Source organism: Myotis myotis, unplaced genomic scaffold, assembly GCF_014108235.1.
Source record: "Myotis myotis isolate mMyoMyo1 unplaced genomic scaffold, mMyoMyo1.p scaffold_m19_p_10, whole genome shotgun sequence".
Classification (NCBI taxonomy): Eukaryota; Metazoa; Chordata; class Mammalia; order Chiroptera; family Vespertilionidae; genus Myotis; species Myotis myotis.
The window spans coordinates 76,783,060-76,803,289 of NW_023416314.1; the positions used below are offsets into that span (position 1 = coordinate 76,783,060).

At 59.6% G+C, this 20,230-nt stretch overlaps 1 protein-coding gene across 2 annotated transcripts; it reads right to left on the reverse strand.

Moving 5' to 3' along the window:
* Positions 1-94: 94 nt before the first annotated feature.
* Positions 95-20,230, reverse strand: IGHMBP2 (immunoglobulin mu DNA binding protein 2). 2 transcript variants are annotated; one of them, XM_036326365.1, is made up of 16 exons: positions 20,074-20,230; positions 18,166-18,335; positions 15,499-15,682; positions 15,189-15,286; positions 13,507-13,670; positions 12,446-12,646; positions 10,976-11,123; positions 9,965-10,139; positions 9,040-9,222; positions 8,660-8,778; positions 7,538-7,632; positions 6,666-6,789; positions 4,866-5,741; positions 4,155-4,327; positions 3,526-3,719; positions 95-2,209 (listed from the first exon to the last, which is right to left on the reverse strand). In XM_036326365.1, exons 1-16 carry the CDS (start codon positions 20,157-20,159, stop codon positions 2,125-2,127), a joined length of 3,075 nt encoding a protein of 1,024 aa, XP_036182258.1. In that variant the 5' UTR covers positions 20,160-20,230; the 3' UTR covers positions 95-2,124. The 2 variants fall into 2 exon arrangements, with proteins under 2 accessions (XP_036182258.1, XP_036182259.1); XM_036326366.1 differs by having other exon boundaries at positions 95-3,719.

Consider the following 20,230-nt stretch of genomic DNA (forward strand, 5'->3'; position numbering starts at 1 on the left):
CTCGGATTGGGAGCACACCCCAAAACAGGGGTTTCTGGGTATTTCTGAACACCCCCATCAACAACGTAAATGAAAATGACACACGGAGACCAAGTGGGATGTATCCCAGGAATTCAAGGCTGGTTTAACATTCAACAATCAATTGACGATATTCCATCTTAATAAAGGAAAACCCCCCATGGCCATCCCTACAGGCTCAGAAAAAGCACACGACAGTCCAAAACCTACTCACGATGTAAAAACCACAGCTCTAGTAAAAAAAACGTGTAAATAAACGGCGACTCTCGGCAGAGGGAAGAGGGAGAAGACTCCACCGTCTGCACAGGGGCCCGGGGGCTGTGTGGGCGAGTCTGCACATCCCTGAGGTTTCCTCCATCCAGCGCCGCACACAGGCCGCGGGTGAGGCTCGCGGCACGGTCATCGCACCGCTGTGGGTTGCACAAGGGGGTGGAAGAGAGCTGCGCGGGCTGCGGAGGCAAAGGGGAAAACCGCTGCGAAGAAGGCAGGCAGCCAGCACCAGAGAATCGACGGAGGAGTTCACAAACGGGCGACCTTCCTGGCAGCGTTCAGACTCTGCCCGCCCAGAGGAGAAGCCTGCTCACTCCCTCCGCTTCTCCTCCAAGCAAAGAAGTTTCCAGACCAAATAAGGCCGCAGCTTTTGCAACGCTCCTGGCACAGAACGCAGTTCCTTTTAAGTGCCACGCTATAGCTCTGCCCAAAAACGTCCCAAAGCAGCGTGGTGCCCATCGGCCCACAAGTCCCTCTGGGTAACGCTCCAAACAAACCCAGGTAAACACAGAGCAGCCAGGCCGGCTGCCGACCTCCGCCCACGGGCAGGTGGTGAGGACAAACTCTGCTCGGGGGGACGCCCGTGCCCACACCACGGGCAGGACTCCCGAACCAGCCGCTTCTGCAGGCAGCTGCCTGGCTCCCGGGGCCCTCGCGCCGGCCTTGGCCTTGAGCTGCAAAGGCTGCTCGCTAAGCCCATGTGAGGAGCCACACGTGCTTCTTCCGTCGTCCCTGCAACCTTGCGGGCGGTTTTTGAGCACGGAGGCCCTATTTCTGGGCTCTGTGATATTTCAGGCATTTCGTCTTCACAGCCATCCCAAGACGGGCCCTATGATCTCCCTGTTTTACAGATGGGGAGACTGAGTACAAGGCCACACGGGCTGTACGAGGTACATCTGGGAATGAACCCAGGGCTGACAGGCTCCCAAACCAGGGCTCCATCCTGTGCCTGTGGCCCCCACCCCAAAAGAAGGAACCAGCAGGGCCCGCTCCTGGGTGCCCCCATAGGGGACAGGAGGCATGCCCGCTGACGGGAAGCCTCAGCTGGCTCCGCTGCCCCTGCAGGTCGCCGGTGGTCACCCTTGGTCACCCTCGCTGGCTGGGCAGATGTTTGGCTTGGGGTGTTTTTTCCTTTTTTTTTAGGCTCCCTGTCCAGGCCAACGGGAGACATTTTTCAAGCAACCAGCTACAAACATTTTCCTAACAAGGTCTCTCTGAATGAGACATGGAAACTTCTTGCATTGCGATCGTCAACGCTGACATTTTAACGATGCGTCAGTACTGGCTGGAGTGGAGGGCAGTGGTGGAGGGGCGAATGCTCCGTGCGGGGGCAGGTGGGCGAACCCGGCACCAGGTACCCCGAGGAGCCCGCTAACCCGACCCGGGCCAACACACAACACTGCCAGCTGCTCGCCGCAGGGACTTCTCAGCACAGCTGGCGAGGCTGTTCCTGTCCCCGTGCAGAGGAGGAGGCAGGTGGGAAGGGAAGGGACCTGCTGAAGCCGTGTTCCTTCAAGGGCCCAGCATTCAGACTCGGGGTCCTCCATTTCTGGACCTTCCAGCAGCCCCGCCCATGCTCTTCCTGAGGAATGGCCCCTGGGAAGAACATGTGGATGAAGGTGCAGGTCCTGATCTTTCTCTAACACTGATTTGGCCCTGCCCGCCATGCTGACATATACAGATGTGGGCACAACTGGACCAGCAAGGACCCTTTTAGCTGCAGAGACAGAAACCCAAGGCAGACTTTCTTCAGCTGAAAAAGGGAATTTATTCAGGACACTGGGAAGAATGGGGTGGGAGTCAGGTGTGGCTGGATCCAGGTGCTCAGCAATGTGATCAGGTGACCCCACCCCATTGTTGGCTGTTTCTGCGTTGGCCTCCTCTCTCCTGCAGACAGGCTCCCGCAGTGGAGGAAGAGTGCCTGTGTGTGGGTGGCAGGGTGCAACCCTGGTGGGCCCTTTTGGATTCTGGCCCAGCCCTGAACCTGGCCTTGCTATGGCCAGGTGGGTGTGGGTCTCTGATCTGGCCAAGGACACACAGCCCAGCCTCCCTGTGGCCAGGGCATCAGAGTTTGTCATCACACAGATGGAAGATAAAGCAAGCGCCCTCAGCAGGCACAAAGGCTGCCCCGTGCACCCTGCAACCGTGACGTCAAACCTCTCAAACGCATGTGGGCAGGCTCTCTACTCATGTGTAATCAGACTGATGGCGTGGCACATAAATACAGGGGTCCCTGCACCGTCCCCTCCCAAACGGTCTAGTCCCAGACACTTGAGGGGGTGAGAGGGGGCCATGGGGTGCAAAGAGGGCATCGGGTCTGGGCAGGAGGACGGGGTGCCCACGAGGGGGCGGCCCAGCACTGGTGAAAGCAAAGTGGTCCCAGTGTCAGGCGGCGTGGAGGACACATAACGGTGCAGGACAGACAGGCTCCTGAGGAACACGGCCTGAGACACGGAGGCCCTGATGCCTGGTCAGGAGACTGAGCCTCACAGAGGCCATGGATCCCAAAAGTGAAACCTGGGCCGTGCAGGTGAGGGGGAGGCAGAGCTCTGGTGCAGGGCAACCCCCAGGCCCAACAGGCTGCCTCTCTGACCCAGCTCAGCCCCCGGGGAAAAGGCCTGCCCTGGGCTCCTCCCCAGATTACAGACCTTCCCTGGGGGGCGGGGGTAGTCAAGCAGAACAGGAAGTGGTTTCTCCCTGTCACCTGCTAACAGGACAAGGACCGCCCCGACACGACCCCACACACGTCCTGAGAGTTTAGAGCAAATGCAAACGGCGCTCACCCTGCACCTTCAACCTCAGGAAAGTGAGCAAAACGGGAAAGAACGCAGGACCTACTGTGGGCCGTGTGCACAGCTTTAATTCTTAAATAACTTACACTCCTCTGAAACAAATAAAACTCTGCAGCTAAAATAATACATCCATCTGAGGTTCTCTTAAAGCAGTTGGCGAGGGACCTCGGAGAGCCCCACGGGCCCTGGTGCCAGCAAAGCTGAGACCTGGGGCGGCTCTCTCCCAGGAAGGTCCAGGGAACAGCCACTGCAGCCCGCCCCACCCCAGCGCAAGACAGGGCACGCTGGGCCCGAGGACCCACCCTCTCCCAGAGGCCCCTCGCTCGCTCATGCAGCCCCGGTCATGTCACCGGAGCAGCTACAAGGCACAGAAAGCACCAGGGGCGGCCGCTTGCCCCCACCCGCATTTGCAAAGACAAGGCCGGAGGGTGTGAGGGCCGCTCACATCTCCTTCTCCCTCCTTTTGCTCCTCCTCTGGCTGCTCAGCTCGCCCAGCTTCTTATCCAGGCTCCTCTGCAGCTGGGCCCTCTTGGCGGGGTCCAGGGACCGGTCCTTGGTCCCACTGCCGGCGTACAGCACGCCCTCCCGGCTGATTCTCTGCCGGGCGTGGGCACGGGCCCTCTCCCCACAGCCATGGATCTGGGGGGACACAGAGTCAGTGCGAGGCGGGTGGGGACAAGCCCACCGCTCTGCCCATCTTGGAGCTTGGGGACCATGAAGCCCAGCGTGAGACCTCGGGGGGGCTCCGTCCTCTCCCGACACGGACCCTTCGTCCCCAGGCTCCCTGCCTTCGCCTGTGCCCTGGCCCCAGCCCGGACCACCCCCGAGCGGAGGTGAGCGCAGGCCGGTCCGCAGCCTCCCTGACGGGTGACACACAGGAGCTCAGGCCCACCCCACGGCGCTTCTGCAGCAAAACGAGCAGAGTCAGAACCTCCTCTGGGGGAAACACTATTTTCCATCGTATGGCCCCAATGCTGGCCGAGGGACTGCTGGCTGGGGGGTGTCTGTGGAGGGTGTCTGCCCCACACTGGCAGACTTTGTCAGAGGGGTGGGCGAGGAGGGGGGCCCACGTACCTCGGGCAGGCAGTGGCTGAGGCAGTAGCGGTGGCTGCAGTGTGGGCAGAGCTGGCCCAGAGTCACGACGCTGGCCCGGCACTTGGCGAGGCCACAGGTGTTATCAGCCTTCATGGCGGCCGAGACCAGGGCGTCGAAGTCCTCCGTGGAGGGCAGATCCAGGGCCGCGGGTCCTGGGGAGAACAGCGCCACTCAAACAGGGAAGTGCAGGGTCGGACAGTGTCTGAGCGGGGCGGGGGCGGGGAGGGGGGCAGGTGCATCACGAGCAGCTGCACTTGCTCCCTGCTCTCGGGGTCAGGGCAACGAGCAAATGCAGGCTCATGTGCGCTCGGTGTCCGTCCTCAGAGCTAGAACCAGTCGCTGCCGAGCGGGTGAGCACGCAGCCCTTCCGGGTCTGAGTCAGGAGCACTGTCACCACGACAGAGGTCTGGGACCCTTCCCGCCCATCTGCTCCTCCAGGCCCTCCCCTGCAGGGAGCGCACCCCTCTGCCAGGCCCTGCGCAAGCCTCCGGGTATGCGAGGGTCACTGTGACCAGTCGCCACCCTCGGGCTCACTCCAAGCCCATTAAACATAAGGTGCAAAACGCAGAACCAGGCCCCGCCAGGAGAAGTCCTGATTCTTCCTTAGGGCGGCAGGTGCGCTTCTAGTGGGGCAAACAGCCCCGTTACGGGGACACCACGCCTGTGCTCTCATTAGCTGATCCGACTCACCTTTTGCATCTTTCTTCTTTTTCTTTTCTGGTAACTTCCGCAGCCCCGGGCCCGCAGCCCGTGGGCCCTCCTTGGCTCGCGGCTCCTGCCTGGCCCTCTCCCTCTGCAGTCGCTCCAGGTGCACAGCCCTCAGGTCCACGCTGCTCGGCTCTCGCCCGGGGGGCTCCGTCTGCACGGGGCTGGGGGGCTCGGGATGGAGAAGGGCTTTGCCGTCAGTCCCTGCCGGGACGGGTGGGACTGGCGGAGCCGATGGGGCCGCTGTGGCCGGCAGGGCCCTCTTGCTCACGGTTATGAACCTGTGCTTCCCTTCCCCGGAGCTGTCGTGCCTCAGCCCGTGCTCCTCCGCTATCTGGTGGATGCGCATCCTGTCGTGTGAGTTCAGGGAAGCAGGAAACTCCAGCTGCACTTGCTCACTGGCCACAAACGCGGCGATCAGGGCCCGGAAGTGGTCCGCACTGTCCCTGCTCCCCGGCCCCCCTGGGCTGCCTCCGTTGAGGCTGGGCTGAGACTGGGCCTCAGAGCCCACGGGCTTCCCGGGCGGCGCCTTCTGGACCGGCCTGGCGGTCGCTCTGGCCTCCCGAGCTCCCTCGGGCCGCCGGCTTCCAGGCTTCCTGGCGGACCCGGCTGAGCCTTGGGGCTTCGCACCGGCCTGGCCGTGGCCCTGGGAACTCTCGTAGGAATAGTTTTCAGGGACAATGTCATCAAGATACTCAAAGGCCGTGCGCACCTCCCCGTGCTCCGTGAAGTAATCCACCAGCGTCTTCAGGAAGGCGTGGTTGCTGACCGTGCGCGAGTCGCAGACGATGGCCACGTGGCGCCGAGCGCGGGTGATGGCGACGTTGATCCGCCGGTCCTCGGCAAGGAAACCAACTTCACCTGGTAAGGAGGCAGGGTGAGCGGGCGAGATCTGAGCCTAAGGAACAGGAGCGGGCTCTCCTGCCCTCTCAGCAGCAGGCACCCCAACGGAGGACCAGCTCCAGGCTCACACCAGCGGCCTCCCGGCTCCGCCTCCCACGGACTCAAGGCCCTCAGGCCCCACCGTGACGCCAGGCTGCTGACCCTGCTGCTCACACAGCTCATCAGGATGGCAGACGGCACCCGACTGATACTGCGGTGGCTCTCAGACTGTCACTCATTTCTCAGTAAGTACAACTCCTCCTCCCCGAGCCAGAGCTAGGTGACAGGCGGGGGCATGGACGGGGCTGCAGCTGACACACGAGAGAAGTGCAGGGCCATTCCAGTACCTTCTCTCTCCCAGCACAGCTGTCCCACCTCCCACCTGTTTTCAACCTTCCACTGAAAACGCTTTTCCAAGCCCATGAACCAGAACACTGTTTCTGGGTACAACTTTCTTACCAAACGGAATTCCACAAGCTCTATGGGCATCAATGCTGTGCCCTGAGGCTGAATCAGCCTCAAGGACATAAGACGAGCTCTGAGCCTGGGGGGCTCCACCTCCTGGGCAGTGTCCAGCCCCCCAGCCTGCCTGGCTCCCAGCCCCCCACCCCAACTGCATCCTCGGGCCCTAAGCCTCCATACTGCTCTCTGTGCCAGGAACACCGTTCCCACCCCTGGCTCCGTTCTCCCTGCTGTGCACGCTGGGCCCCGGCGGGTCCCCATTAGAGGCCTCGTCACACCTCGCCCCCCGCCCCCCGCCACCCCCGCCGGCTCAGTCTCTCCTCACACTGAGCTCACGCAGGACAGTCTGCACTCCATGCTCACTGTCCGGGGACCAGCACGGCCGGAAACCCAGCCCTCCGCGTGCGTGACTCACTTCTGGGACTGGCGAGCGCTCCGTACCTTTCCTGTTGGATCTGACGAAGGACAGCACCACCGCCTCCTTCTCTCGGCCTTGGAAGCCGTCGACCGACTTGATTTCAAGCTCAGGGTGCCTGTGAGCAAGGCTCTGTCGGAGCAGGTCCACCTGAAGCACCAAGCAGACCGTGCCTCAGACCAGGCCCCAGCACAGCCCTGGCCCAGGCGGCTCAGACACGCTGTCCTTCCCTCAGCAGAGGGCCTCGCCTGCAGAGCCGCCCCGACCTCGGGGACCTGGTTTCCACAACGGCCCTCCTCACAGGCATGCAAAAGAGCCAACAAAATCCCCCCCCCCATCAGATAGGACCCCCACCCCCACCAACACCGACACCCGAAGGGAAGGGAACAGCCGTCGATTCTGCTGACTCACCACCTGCTTTCCCTTCAGAAACCGCCCACTCCCGCCCATCCCCCGGGTTCCAGAAAGCCCGGCCAGCCGGTCCCAGAGACGGGCGAGGACCCAGCTCCAGGTCACAGCACTGGCTCGGGCAGGGGGACAGCCAGATCGAGATGGGAAGCTGAGATTCTCGTGGCAAAGGCCACAAAAGGACCGCTGTTCCCGGGCTACCTGTGTAAGGACAACATCCCCCGAGGTTGCCAGGGCAATGGGAAAGCTGGGGAAACAGAAGCCAGCACAGGTCAGGACAGGATGAGGCAGGAGGTGGCAGAGTGAGTGAGATGGACAAACGGACGGATGGAGGCTCTTGCTGATGTCATCTGAGCCTCAATCCAGACGTGACGTGGCTGACTCCAGCCCGGAGTTTTCAGTCATAAGAACCAATAAACTGCCCTTTTCCTTCCAGCACAGAGGGGTAGTTGGATCCCACTGACACATGGAGAGAAAGGGGCGCTCGCACCTGGAGGTTGTATGGCGTGATGACTGCAATGTCGCTCGCCGGGACGCCGGCGTCCACCAGAGCCTGGACGTGCAAGCTGACGAGGCGCACCTCCCCTGTAGACACAGAGAGCGGGCTTCCAGGGCAGGGCACGCTGACACCGAGGCCGGCGCTGCTTCTCCCAGCAGCTCTCCCTCTATTATGCCAGCTGATCTGGGTCACCCTGGGAGCCCACACCCGAGTCGGAGGGTCCCCAGACTCAGAAACAAAAATGCAGGGCATCCTGCGCCCACTGGGTGGCCAGTGGATTGAGCGTCATCTGTGCACCAAAAGGTCACCAGTTCTATTCCCGGTCAGGGCACATGCCCGGGATGCGGGTTGGATCCCCAGCTGGGATGTGTATAGGGGGCAACCCATTGATGTTTCTCTCTCACATTAATCTCTCTCTCTCTCTCCTTTCCTTCCCATTCTCTCTAAAATAAATTTTAAAAATGAAAAAAAATGCAGGACCCCCAGCCAACCTGAATTCCAGAAACAATAAGCACTCTCTCAGTGTAAGCAGGGCCACATGTCCTGTTAGTGGCAGCCCTGGAGTGGAACCGAGTGGACATCCTGCGGGCTCAGCAAGGACCTCATCCCAAGACCAGCCAGGCAGCGCTGGCCACTCTGCTTGGAACAAGAAGATAAAACGCTGCCCAGGCCGTGGCTGCCTCGAATCGGCCCGGACCCGGCTGCCGCGAGCATCTCTTGCTCAAGGAGAAGAGCATCAAACACACTCAGGCTTAGCCTCCAGCTCCTAACTGCCCACGGCTCCTCGGTGCTGCCCTCACCTCCGCTCCCAATTTGGCAACTAGAGGGACGTGTGTGTTTGGAGGAGCCCGGGGTCTGCCGGCCATGGGCAAACTACGGCCCGCGGGCCGGCCCCGGCCCGTTTGAAATGAATAAAACTAAAAAAAAAAAAGACCGTACCCTTTTATGTAATGATGTTTACTTTGAATTTATATTAGTTCACACAAACACTCCATCCATGCTTTTGTTCCGGCCCCGGTCCAGTTTAAGAACCCATTGTGGCCCTCGAGTCAAAAAGTTTGCCCACCCCTGGTTTAGACTGAAAAGCTGACCCTCCCTCCCTCCCGAGCTCACCGGGGTTCCCTTTGGACTGGTCCTCCTCCTCCTCCAGCTCGGACAGCCCGCAGCCGGCCGTGTCCACGAGCAGCAGGGGGAGGCCCGTCTCCTCCGTGGCAGCCACTCCCGGGAGGTCCCTGCACAGGGGGAGACTGAACGTAAGGCCCCGGCGCGGAGGCCCTAAAAGCAGAACCGCATGTCGCCCTCAGCGCTGCCCCGCCCTCGGGAAGACGGTACCACCCACGGGCACCACGATGGACGGAAGCAAGTCAGACTGGGACCCCCAAGTCCACTCTCCTTCCCAGAAACTGGTCTTGGAGGAGACGCTTCCTTAAAACCTGCGGACCCCTCGGTGGCTCGGGGCTCCGTCAGGACACGGACGTGGCCACACCACTCACCGCAGGAGGTGCTCTGCCACGGAAGGGTGTGCCGTGAGCTGCCCGCGGTACAGGGCCTCCGAGGCCCACTGCATGATGGCCCGGTGCATGCGGTACTGCACCGTCAGCGTCCGCACTGCCCCCGCGCAGCACCCCTGGGCCAGGCGCTCCATCAGGCTCAGCGACAGTCCCGCCAGCGCAGCTCTGCACCGAGAGAGGAAGCGGGAGGGAGGCCAAACCCGGAGTCCAGCGTGAGACCAGGGCCCAGGGAAGAAGCTGCCCTCCAACCTCGAACCCGACTCGCTCCCCAGTTCTGACCAAGAACTAAGGTGTGGTCGGCTGAATAACAGCCTCCGAAGACGCCACCTCCTAACCCTGGGCCCTGCGAGAACGCGGCAGGGCACCGTGCAGATGTGGTGAAGCGAGGGGTCCGAGGCGGGAGCTGGCCGTGGACCAGCCTGCGGGCCCAGTGTCCTCAGTCAGTCAGCCCACAGAGGCCACTCCGCTGTGGCGTGACGATGGGAGGGCCACGGGAGCTGGTGCTCAGGGGTGCGGGGGGATGACACTGTGCCCACAGCGGGCAGGCCTGGAAGGTGTCCCCATGGAAGGAGGTGCCTACAGACCAGGCCTCGGGATCCACGCTGGGCCGGGTACTAACCCACCCCGAGGGCAGTCAGCACAGCCCACAGAAGCGGGTGAGCATGGACATCCACCCCGTGGCCCGTCGGGGTGTTCAATCCAAGCACAGGGCCAAGTTCCAAGGCCACAGGGACCACTGACACAAGCCCTGGCCTCCAGGAGCACAGGCTGAGGCGCGACGTCTAAATGAGCAAGTGTGGGGGCGGCTCACCCCGGGCCTCCTGTGAGCCGCGACTTCTGGGCCAGCCCTCGGGGGACAGAGCAAAGGGTGACCGGGAGGGGCCAAGGCGCTCGGCAGAGGGCTTACTTGGGAGAGACGATGGTGGGGGGCAGCTGCTTGTGGTCCCCGGCCAGGACGCACTTCCTGGCCTTCAGCAGGGGGACCCAGCAGCTGGCTTCCAGGGCCTGGGCGCACTCGTCGATGACCACCACGTCGAAGTAGCCGTCGGGCAGCAGCTTCAGGGGCCCGTCGGGAGAAGCGCCTGGTGGAGATCGGAGCCACGGGCTTTACAGGGGCACAGGCCGTGTGAGAGCAGCTGCCAGGGCGCCAACAGGCCCGCGGCTCCACAATCCAGCCTCACGTTAAGACTAACAAATGTGCAGCCCAGAATAACAACTTGGTGAGGACGTCAAAGGCCCGTAGTGCCTGCCCTGCGTTCACCCGTGAGGCGGTGTGTCCCCAGCCATGGGCCACTCCGACGCCTCAATCACCAAAACCCATCACCCCTTCGGGGCTGCGACCCAAGTCCTCAGATGGCCGTCTTATTTATAAACGTTCCTGCATCATTTTCTGAATTTAAAATGTAACTAATCCTCCTCTAAAGTCTTTTCAGAACAATTAGCTGCTGAGTCGACACCCAGGGACAAAACCTCCACGAGTCCAACCACACAGAACAGCGCACCAGCTCCCCCGCCCGCATCCCCGCGAGAGCTCAGCGCGCAGACCTGGCCTGAGAGACGCTCCCAACCGCCAGGGGCCTGAGCAAGCCCCCCCCCGCCCCCCCGGAGCCGGCTCCTCACCTTTAAGATAATAAGATGATATTATGAACATCACGCGAATAAACTCAACAACTTAGGTTAAATGGATCAACTCCTTCAAAGATACCAGTTCACTTAAGAGCTAACCTGAATATAGTCCCGTGTCAGTTAAAGAAATCCCATGTGCAGTTAAAAACCTCCCCGCAGCGAAAACTCCAAGCCCAGAAGGCTTCCTGGTGAATTCCACCCGGCAGGGGGACCGCCCTACACAAACGGCTCCAGGAAACTCAGAGGGGGACACCTGAGGCCCAGGGGCCGGGCGGAGACACGCCCTCCTCACCTGTGTTTGTGGCCAGGACCACGTCGGCCGCCCGGAGGCTTTCCAGCATCGCGGCCTCTTCCCTCGCCTTCAGCTCCTTCCTTAGCAGCCTGATTTCATTTTGAAAAGTACTTTTCTCTCTCTTATCCTGGGTCTTTCTAATTTTCACCTACAAATGAAGGCAAAGAAAGCATAATCCTTCTTTTTAATTGATTTCAGAGAGAGGAAGGGACAGGGGGACTTAGAAACATCAATGATGAGAGAGAATCATGGGTCGGCTGCCTCCTGCACGCCCCCTCCTGGGGACCGAGCCCACAACCCGGGCATGTGCCCTGACTGGCAACCCACCTGTGAACTCCCGGTTCATGTGCCAAGCACTACACCAGCCAGGCAGAAAATATAACCACTCGGACACAACTTTGCACTTATTTAGCTCTTTTTAGTTCACAAACTGCTTTTATTTATAATCACTTGTCCACCTCACTAAGTTCCTTAAAAGGCAATGAAGTCAAACTCTTTCTTGAAGGAGCAACAGACACATGCAGGTGACCAAGCACCTGACCCTGCCTGGCCTCAGAGCCAGTGTCGTGCACAGGGAGAGGCAGACAGGCCGGCCGGATCCTCGAAGCAGAGGCGCTGTAACGGTGAGCCCAGCCCCGCCCCCAGTCACTGACAGGCACCTGCCACTCAGGGCCGGGCTTTCGCAGCGCACAGAGGGGCTGAGCTTCACTTTTTATTCCACATTTGTCAAGAGATTTAAAAATGTTTTGATTAGCCCATAAAATGGCCACATAAACCCCAACTTACTTTAATACTAAAAAAGAGCTGTAACCCCTGCCCTGGCCGGGTGCTCAATGGTTAGGGCACCGGCCTGCAGCACAAAGGGTCAAGGGTCCGATTCCCGGCCAATGGCACATGCCTCAGTTGCAGGTTCAACCCCAGGCTCCAGATGGGGTGCGTTTGGGAGGCAACCAATCCATGTGTCTCTCTCACGTTGATGTTTCTCTCCTGCCTTCCCAGTGGAAAAACATCCTCAGGTGAGGATTAAAGAGACGTCACCCGTCCTGCCCTGTGATGTCCGCTCTGGAGGACAGGGTCCAGCGGCAGTGACAGGAGGGCCTCGGTGCCCAGCTCCGAGCAGACAGCATGATTTAGGCAGGAGCAGGGCCAGGCCCTCCTGCGCGCTTGTGACGGAGCGCCAGCACGGCAGACCCCTGCACGCCTCCCGTGAGGAGGGACTGCGGGTCCTGTCCCCGCCCTGCTGTCCCCACGCTGGGCCCTGCGCCATCCGCTGCCCCGTGGGAAAGGCTGACTCAAAGCACCGGCCCGGGGAGCCCCGAGCATGGGGAGCACACACAGGGTGGGACATTTCAGGAAACCAGGGCACACGCGGGAGCTGGAGACCCACAAAGCTGCAGCACCGAGGCCATGAGGAAATGCCACCTCTGACTGAAAACCGCCGTGAGTGAAGCCCAGCTGAGACATACGTACGGAGACCTGGTCGATGTCCCTCCTGATGTCGGCCACGATCTGGGCGCCGTCGCTGCGCGCCAACACCGCGTCCAGCGAGTGCTGCTGGATGGACTCCAGGAGCCGGGCAGGGTGCCCGAGGCGCAGCGCCCGTCGCCCGCTTCGCGCCAGGCGCTCCACTAGGTTGTCCACGGCGATGTTGGAGGGCGCGCAGCACAGAACCTGGGGCGCAAAGCTCAAGGTCGGGTTTGGGGATTCCGTGTTTAAGGAAACCACCTCAGTTTACACTGAAGCAAACAGAAAGCCTTACGGAGAGGAGAGAGGGTGCAGTGTGGGCGCCATGATGCTAAGGTGTGAACTGCAGCTGCGGGGACGGGGACACATCACTGCAAACTGTCAGTGTCTGGATAACGAGAACTTGGGCTGGAGAACCCACTGGTCCCCAGAGCACCAGACGTGCAGAGACTGGTAACTGGGAAGAACGGGCTCATAGCCCTGACCGGTTTGGCTCAGTGGATAGAGCGTCGGTCTGCGGACTCAAGGGTCCCAGGTTCGATTCCGGTCAAGGGCATGTACCTTGGTTGTGGGCACATCCCCAGTAGGGGGTGTGCTGGAGGCAGCTGATCGATGTTTCTCTCTCATCGATGTTTCTAACTCTCTATCCCTCTCCCTTCCTCTCTGTAAAAAATCAATAAAATATATTAAAAAAAAAAAGAACAGGCTCATAGGCCCTGACATAACCCAGCTGGGGCGCCGTCTCATCACCAATCACGTTACGCTATCACCCGACGAGTGGACAGGGGAGCTCTGAATGGCTCAGCCTTGCTTCCAGAACAGCAGTCCCACCGTTACAGGTGGCGGCGGAGAGGAGAGTCCCTCTTCTGTCAGCGCCAAGAACAGGGGCCCAGGCCTCCCCCATGTCCTGGCACCGCCACCCCATCGAGGTGGCCCAGGGCACATCCCGTGTCCCACTCGCTGTCAGGAACCAGAAAGGGCCCACCAGTGCTCAGCTAAGGTCAGGGACGTCCTGACCCGTCCCTCCCTCCTGGGCGGGGCAGTGCTGCGGGGAGCGCCCGGCCCACCTTGCAGCCCTGCTTCACAGCCTGGAGGATGAACTCCACCACAGTGGTGGTCTTCCCGGTGCCAGGAGGCCCGTGGATGATGGCCAGTTCTTTCTGGGCCAGCGCAAACGAAACCGCTTCCTGCTGGGAGGCGTCTAGGGCGGCGTTGTAGAAGGTAGGCGCCCCTGCGGGAGAGGCGACAGGGTTGGGCCGGCTCTGCGGGCACAGGAGGGAGCCCGACTTCCCAGGAGGCACCCGATCAACACAAAATCAACCTGCTTTGTTTTCAAAAGATTCCCCTGGAACAGGGAGCAGCAGACGGCAGACCAGGCCAAACCCAGCCTGCCGCCCGCCTCCCTGAGCCGGGCTCTCCTGGGACCCAGCCACGCCGCCACGCCTGCTCGCTCCTGCCCCAGCCCGCAAAGCCCAACGTTGATCATCCGTCCTTTTACTGAAAAGCCTCACCACTCATGCTCCAGAATAAGACTCTTCTAGGTAAATGTTTCTTGGAACATATTGTCCCTTTATCCGTGCCCAGAAAATGACAAAAATAAAGGATAAAACAGCCTTAGCCTGTTTGGCTCAGTTGATAGAGCATCGGCCTGCAGACAGAAGGTCCCGGGTTCGATTCCGGCCAAGGGCACGTGCCTGGGTTTCGGGCTTGAACCCCAGTAGTGGGCGTGCAGGAGGCAGCAATCAATGATTCTCTCTCTCATCATGTTTCTCTCCCTCTCCCTCTCCCTCTCTGAAATCAATAAAGATATTTTTTTAAAAAAAAAAGAAAAAAGGAAAAAGAGTACTAGCAAAAAGCAAAAACAAAAAAAGGAAAAGGAAAGAGTACTAGCAAATTCCAGCATCGAGTTCCTACTCCGACTCTTTCACGGCCACACTGATTACTTGCTCTGTGTGCCCTGTGCTCCGGGAGCAGGTAGCGCTGTATCCAGCTCTGCTCCCACGGCACCCGCCCCACGGTGTGGCAACGCCGAGACGTGTGAACTCACGGGCCCAGGTGCTGATCTGAATGGGTTAGTGATGCCAGGGGAGCCTCAGTGCCCAAGCACATCCCACCGCCCCACACTGTGCCCTTCTCCTTAGCTGTCAGCCATGATCAAGACGTGGCACGCTCCTTCAAAGGGGGAAACAAATAATGCGTGTGTGCGTGTGTGTGTGTGCGTGCGTGTGTGTGTAAAACAGTCGGATGTGGATGTGGGAAAAGAGTTGAAGATGAGACACAGGCGCTGTGAGGCGATCCGAGTGGCAGGTTTCTGAGTGACTGACTGCGTTTCTCTGCTTCCGAATACCCTAGTTTTCCATGACTCACATGGTCACTCCTACAGAGTCTACAGCCTGCTGAGGAAACAGCCCCGTGAGCCTTTCGCACCAAAAGCACTGCTCTCAAGCAGGGGTGGGGGGGACCTCCAGCGTGACTAGCTGCCACCGACTTCAGGGCACCAGGCCGGAAGGAACACCGCCAGCGCGAAATGCAGCCGGGGCCAGAGAGAACCTAGAAAAGCGAAGGAAGGAGCTTTCTCCGACGCTGAGCCCAGCTCAAGTCATTCCCAGGAACTTATCTGAAGAAATTAAGGTGATTTCTTCTACCTGTACCTCCTCAAACTGTTGACAAAATGGCCCCACGGCCACGTCCGTCACCCGCCAGTTTCCATCGTGGTTTCCACCAGAAGAGAAAAAGCGCAAGTTCTTACGTGTGTCACCGGCAGGACTGGGGGCTGCGTCCCCGAAGAGGACCTCTATGAGCGAGAACGCAGGGCCGGCATGGTACTTCTTCAGGGCGATCAGGGCTCTGCCCGGGAGAAAACCCAGGAGAGGGGTCAGGGAGAACCAGCGTGAAGTCAGGGAGGAGCCCCGCCCCCCTCCACTGCAGCCCCAGCTCCGGAGACGGCGCACGGACAAGCCCAGCCCGAGCCCACTGCTCTCCGCCCAGCCCAAGCGTGGTCGGCTGAGCGAGCCGTGTTTAAGGAAAACGTTACATGTGTGGTCCAGGCACATGCTTACTTCTTCAGGCGCTTGTAAGTGACGTCATTGGCAAGTTTTAACAGTCGGTAGGAATTCTGTTGGTCGAAGCTCAACTGGGAATCACAGGACTGGTCAAAGGCCACTGTGACCGATTTCTGGGTGATCCGGGTCAGCACCCCAGTGGCCAGCTGACCTCCTTCATCATTCAGACCCACAATATCACCTGCGAAACAAAGACTCAGTGATGTAAACATCGGGCAAAGTTAAATGTGGACTATTTTATTCCATAAGTCCCAGTATATCTCAAACATCCTGTTACTTTCTTTAAAAAATAAACAGTTAACATCTAAATCACACACGTGAGGTCAATGAACTGTTTAAAACAGACAGGACCGACCGCCCTCAGGGGGGAGGGACCAATACAGCCTCTTGTCAGCCAGTGCCAGGGGCCTAAGGAAACATGAAGCTCAGGGAGGGCACGGGAGGGATGCAGGCACCGTCCTAGCAAGACTGTGGGGTAAGGGCCTCCCTGAGTGGTGAGTGGTGACAGGTGGGGGCCCTGGATGAAGTGGGGGCCACGAGCACCTCTGGGGGAGAAGACCATTGAAAGAGGGACAGTGTGTATCTGCTGCCCACTCCGCAGGGATCTCCCACATCCTGTGAAACCTGTTTGGTGATTCAGCACCTGGGGATGCAGAGTGTGTGACCCGTGCCTGAGCCAATCAGGGCTTCACACACCCCGGCCATCTGACTGTTCAGGGATGGGCATGGGACCCAATCAGAGCCCGAGACACAGCGAGCCTTTACTTGGGCACCGGGACAGCGGTCCTCCCTCTCTCCAGCTAGACCAGGACCCTCAGAGGGCGTAGGGCTAGCACGGCCCCCCCCCCGGTGGCGCCTGAGAAGGAAGCCGACCCAGAAGAGGGCAAAGCCAAGAAATGGAGGGAGGCTCGGCCCCGCGACCTCCTTGGAGCCCTGACGCCCACCCTGCCGGGGTCCTTCAGCACAGGCCTTCTTGCCCAAGCCCGTCTGGCTTGGGTTCTGTCACTTGACCACAGTTCTGACCGAAACAGAATCCACTCTGAGATAAAGCCAGGGCCACCCGCACATTTACACCCTACTTATCCACGTCTGCAAGAGTGTGCCAGGCATGAGCCAGGCCTGTTCTTGGTCCTAGGGGTTCGTCTTGTAAGCAAAGAGTTTTGTCTGCACCTTGAATCTTTTCTCTGCCTCCTTCCCCAACTTTTAAAGAGAAACATCAGGTGGCAACAGTACCCCTGGGGCAGAGGTCAAGTTCTATACATGGGGCTCGCCATGGGGAGCTCCCCTGGGGACTGCCCCACGAGTGCTCCGAATAGGATCTCATGTTTCCGAATGCATCTCTAAGCTACTGAGCCTCAAAACTGCTCCTCAGAAGAAACAGCTCCACCTGACTCTGTCCATGGCTGCGGCAATGCTGGGAGCCGGTCCACGCTTGCTGTTTCAAGGGACCTGGCGTATATGGCATACTGTTCTTAATATGTTTGCTCACCTTCTTGGCACTATGTGTTTTAACCAAGGTCTCTGAGAAAGGTTGTTTCCCCAGGTAGGGATTTTCCCCTGAAGTTAGGGAGGGAATAAAACCTCTTAACTAGTGCCAGGTGGGTAATTAATCACTTTAACTATGAACAATCATGCTTAAGCTACATAATCTTTACTCCCTGGAATGGAGATAAGAAACGCCCTAACCTTTGGAATAGAGATTGATAGGATTGAATCAACTGGTATAAATACAGATGTAATAAGACAGTAAGACACAGAACTTAGAATACGGAACCAAGAGAGACGGAACCTAGGCACAGAACCTACACAGAACGTTCTCTAGAGACAGAAGAACTTCGCTGGAGAGAACATGGCAAAAGATCCTGGACAGAAACTGGCCTCAGAACCTAGAGACAGAACCTAGCGAGAGAACATGGCAAAAGATCCTGGACTGAACCTGACTACAGAAATTGGCAAGAGAACCTGACTAGAACCTGGTAACTGAACCTGGCTGGAGAACCTGGACAGAACCTGGCTGGAGAACCTAGCGAGGGAACTTGGCTATAGAACCTGGCTGGAGAACCTGGAGAACCTAGCAAGAGAACATGGACACAGAACCTGGCTGGAGATCCTAACCAGAACTTCACTGGAGATCCTGACCAGAACGTGGCTAGAGAACCTTGCTATGATGATCATCTGAACGCCCTCTCCGTGTCATTCCTTCTTCACTAACTCCGTCCACACCTTTGGGGACCCCTGGACCTGCTGGGGTTGGACCCCAGCACGGCAACACACCAAATTCTGAGCAGGTTACTTTTCAACATAAATGCCGCCTCCTCTGGCTTCCTGTTAGTCGAGGAGCCATCGGTCTCCGAGGCCGTAACTCCACAGGGCTCATTAGCTGAACGCACATTTTTACTTTTGCGTTTCCAGAGTTTCCAAGCCACCTGCACAGACAGGTCCTGCTCAATGACTCCTGAAAGACACTTAGCAATCCCCTTCGCCCTGGTCATGGCAGCCCATGGCAACTGGCCACATGAAAACAAACGCTGGCCTCAGGGCCTGACTCTCCCTGTGTGAGGCGGGGCAGGTCACGGAACCTCTCCCTCTCGGCCTCCTTACGCAAAACGCCCAGTGTGAGGCTGGTCACACTCAGTTATGCGCCTACGTCAGAAACGCACAGACCGGAGGAAAAGCTGTTACTGGGAAGCACTCCTGCAGACGCGCATCTCGGGGGCTCGAAGGTGACCAGCAGCTGCCCGTACAGCCCGGTCCGCTGGCTGGACGCCTGCAGCTTCAGCAGACAGACCCCGCGGCGCTGGAGTTCCTTCAGAGAGACGTTTTCCTGCCAGGACCTGGAAGACACCAGGGTAAACGTTAATCTTTGCACTCACCAGTGTTCATTTCCACCCGTGCAGGAGAAATGGAAAGGGGGGGGGGGGGCGTAAAGAGCTGACACAGGCGCCGAACACGAGCCGGCGCAATTCTGGCTCTGCCCCTCTCAGCCTGCCCCCTCCTGGCTCCCCGCGGGCAGTTCATGACGCGGCCTTTCTCCCAGTCACCTGGGTCAGAACCTCCGGCCACCTTCCCCTTCTCTACTCTCTCCCCCATCCTGGTTCAAGTCACTGAGTCCTATGGGGCCCTTCCTGTTTACAGCCTGGACCCACCTCTCCCTCTCCCTCTCCCCTCCAGAGCCCTGACTCAGATTCAAGCCCACATCCCTGGCAGCCTGGATTAAACAGAGCTTCCTGGCCCTTGCCGGTTTGGCTCAGTGGGGAGAGCGTCAGCCTGCGGACTGAAGGGTTCCGGGTTCGATTCGGTCAAGGGCAGGTACCTGGGTTGCAGGCTCCACCCCATATCCGGTCAAGTGCAAGCAGGAGACAACCAATCAATGTGTCTCTCACATCGATGTTTCTCTCTGTCTCTCCCCCTCCTTCCACTCTCTCTAAAAAACAACAACAAAAAAACAAAACAAAAAAGCTCTCAGCACCCAAGTGATCCTCCTAAAATGCAAATCTATTCACCGTCCCTCCCAACCCGCTTAACTTCAATGGAAGCCATCCTCTGCACCAGGATATCATACAAGCTCCTCGGCAGGGCCCTTCTCAACCTGAAGCCCATTTACCTTCCCACAGGTGCTTACTCTGCACTTGGGACCATGCTGAGCACTTGACTTTTAATAAAATCATTTCATTCTCTCGGCAAACGTGAGAGATGGGAATGATCCCATTTTACAGATAAGCTAACGAAGGCTCAGAGATACAACCTGCAAAGCGACACAGCCCTACATGAAGGAGCCGGGATTCTCCAAAAGCTCTTAACTGTTATGGTCAACACCTCTCAAGCAAACCCCATCCAGGCATACACTGCAGCGTGGGGTGTAAGCTCTGGGATCAGGTCCTCACTCCGCCTGCGTGACGGGGGGCACGTTCCTTAACCGCTCCCCTCAGCTCCTCCGACATGGGAATAACAGTAACGGGCTTCGTAGGCTTGGTCTGAGGGTTGGGGGAGCTGGCGGCGGGAGGAGGGGTTTACAGCCTCCATCAGTGCGCGCCTATTCCTGTGCAGACTCAGGCCGGCTCTCCCGGTCCGGCTCCCCCCGCGGGTCACCTGCGCCCCCATTTCCCTGGCGCCCCGCCTCCTCCCCGAAGCACCCCTCGCGCCCGCCCCGGCTCGGGGTTTCCCGCCCACTCCGCGCACCGGCGGCCGCATCGGCACTTGTCACGCTGGAAGGGGGCTGCCTAGGCTTCTGCCCACCTCCGGCGCTCACACCCAGGCGCCCAGTGCCAACCGCTCTCCTGACGGGCCGGGCACACACAGGTGCCAACCCTGACAGCGCGGACGGATGGGGGAGAGGGCTGGGCAGGCGCTGGGGGTGGAATTGGGCAGAGGCAGGATCTCGGAATGAGCGTTCGGGGAGGGGGACTTCGGACCGAAAAACGAAAGGGTCCATAACCAGAACGGGCCGCCCAGGGAGGCGACGAGGTTTCCACCTCTGGGGGCGACCGGGCCCCGGAGGGTCCGCCTGGGTCTGAGCAGGTCAAGGCTGGGGAGCTGCCGGGCCGGCCCCGAGAGGAGAGCCGGCGGCCGTACCTGCGCTCCTCCACCTCCGCGTCCCTCTCCAGCTCCAGCAGGTCCAACTGCTTGGCCACGAAGGTTTCCACGGCCGCCGAGGCCATCGCCGCCGCCGCGCGACCCGTGCCGGAGCCGCCGAGGTCCCGTCGCCGCGCGGGAAGATGTTCCCCGCCGG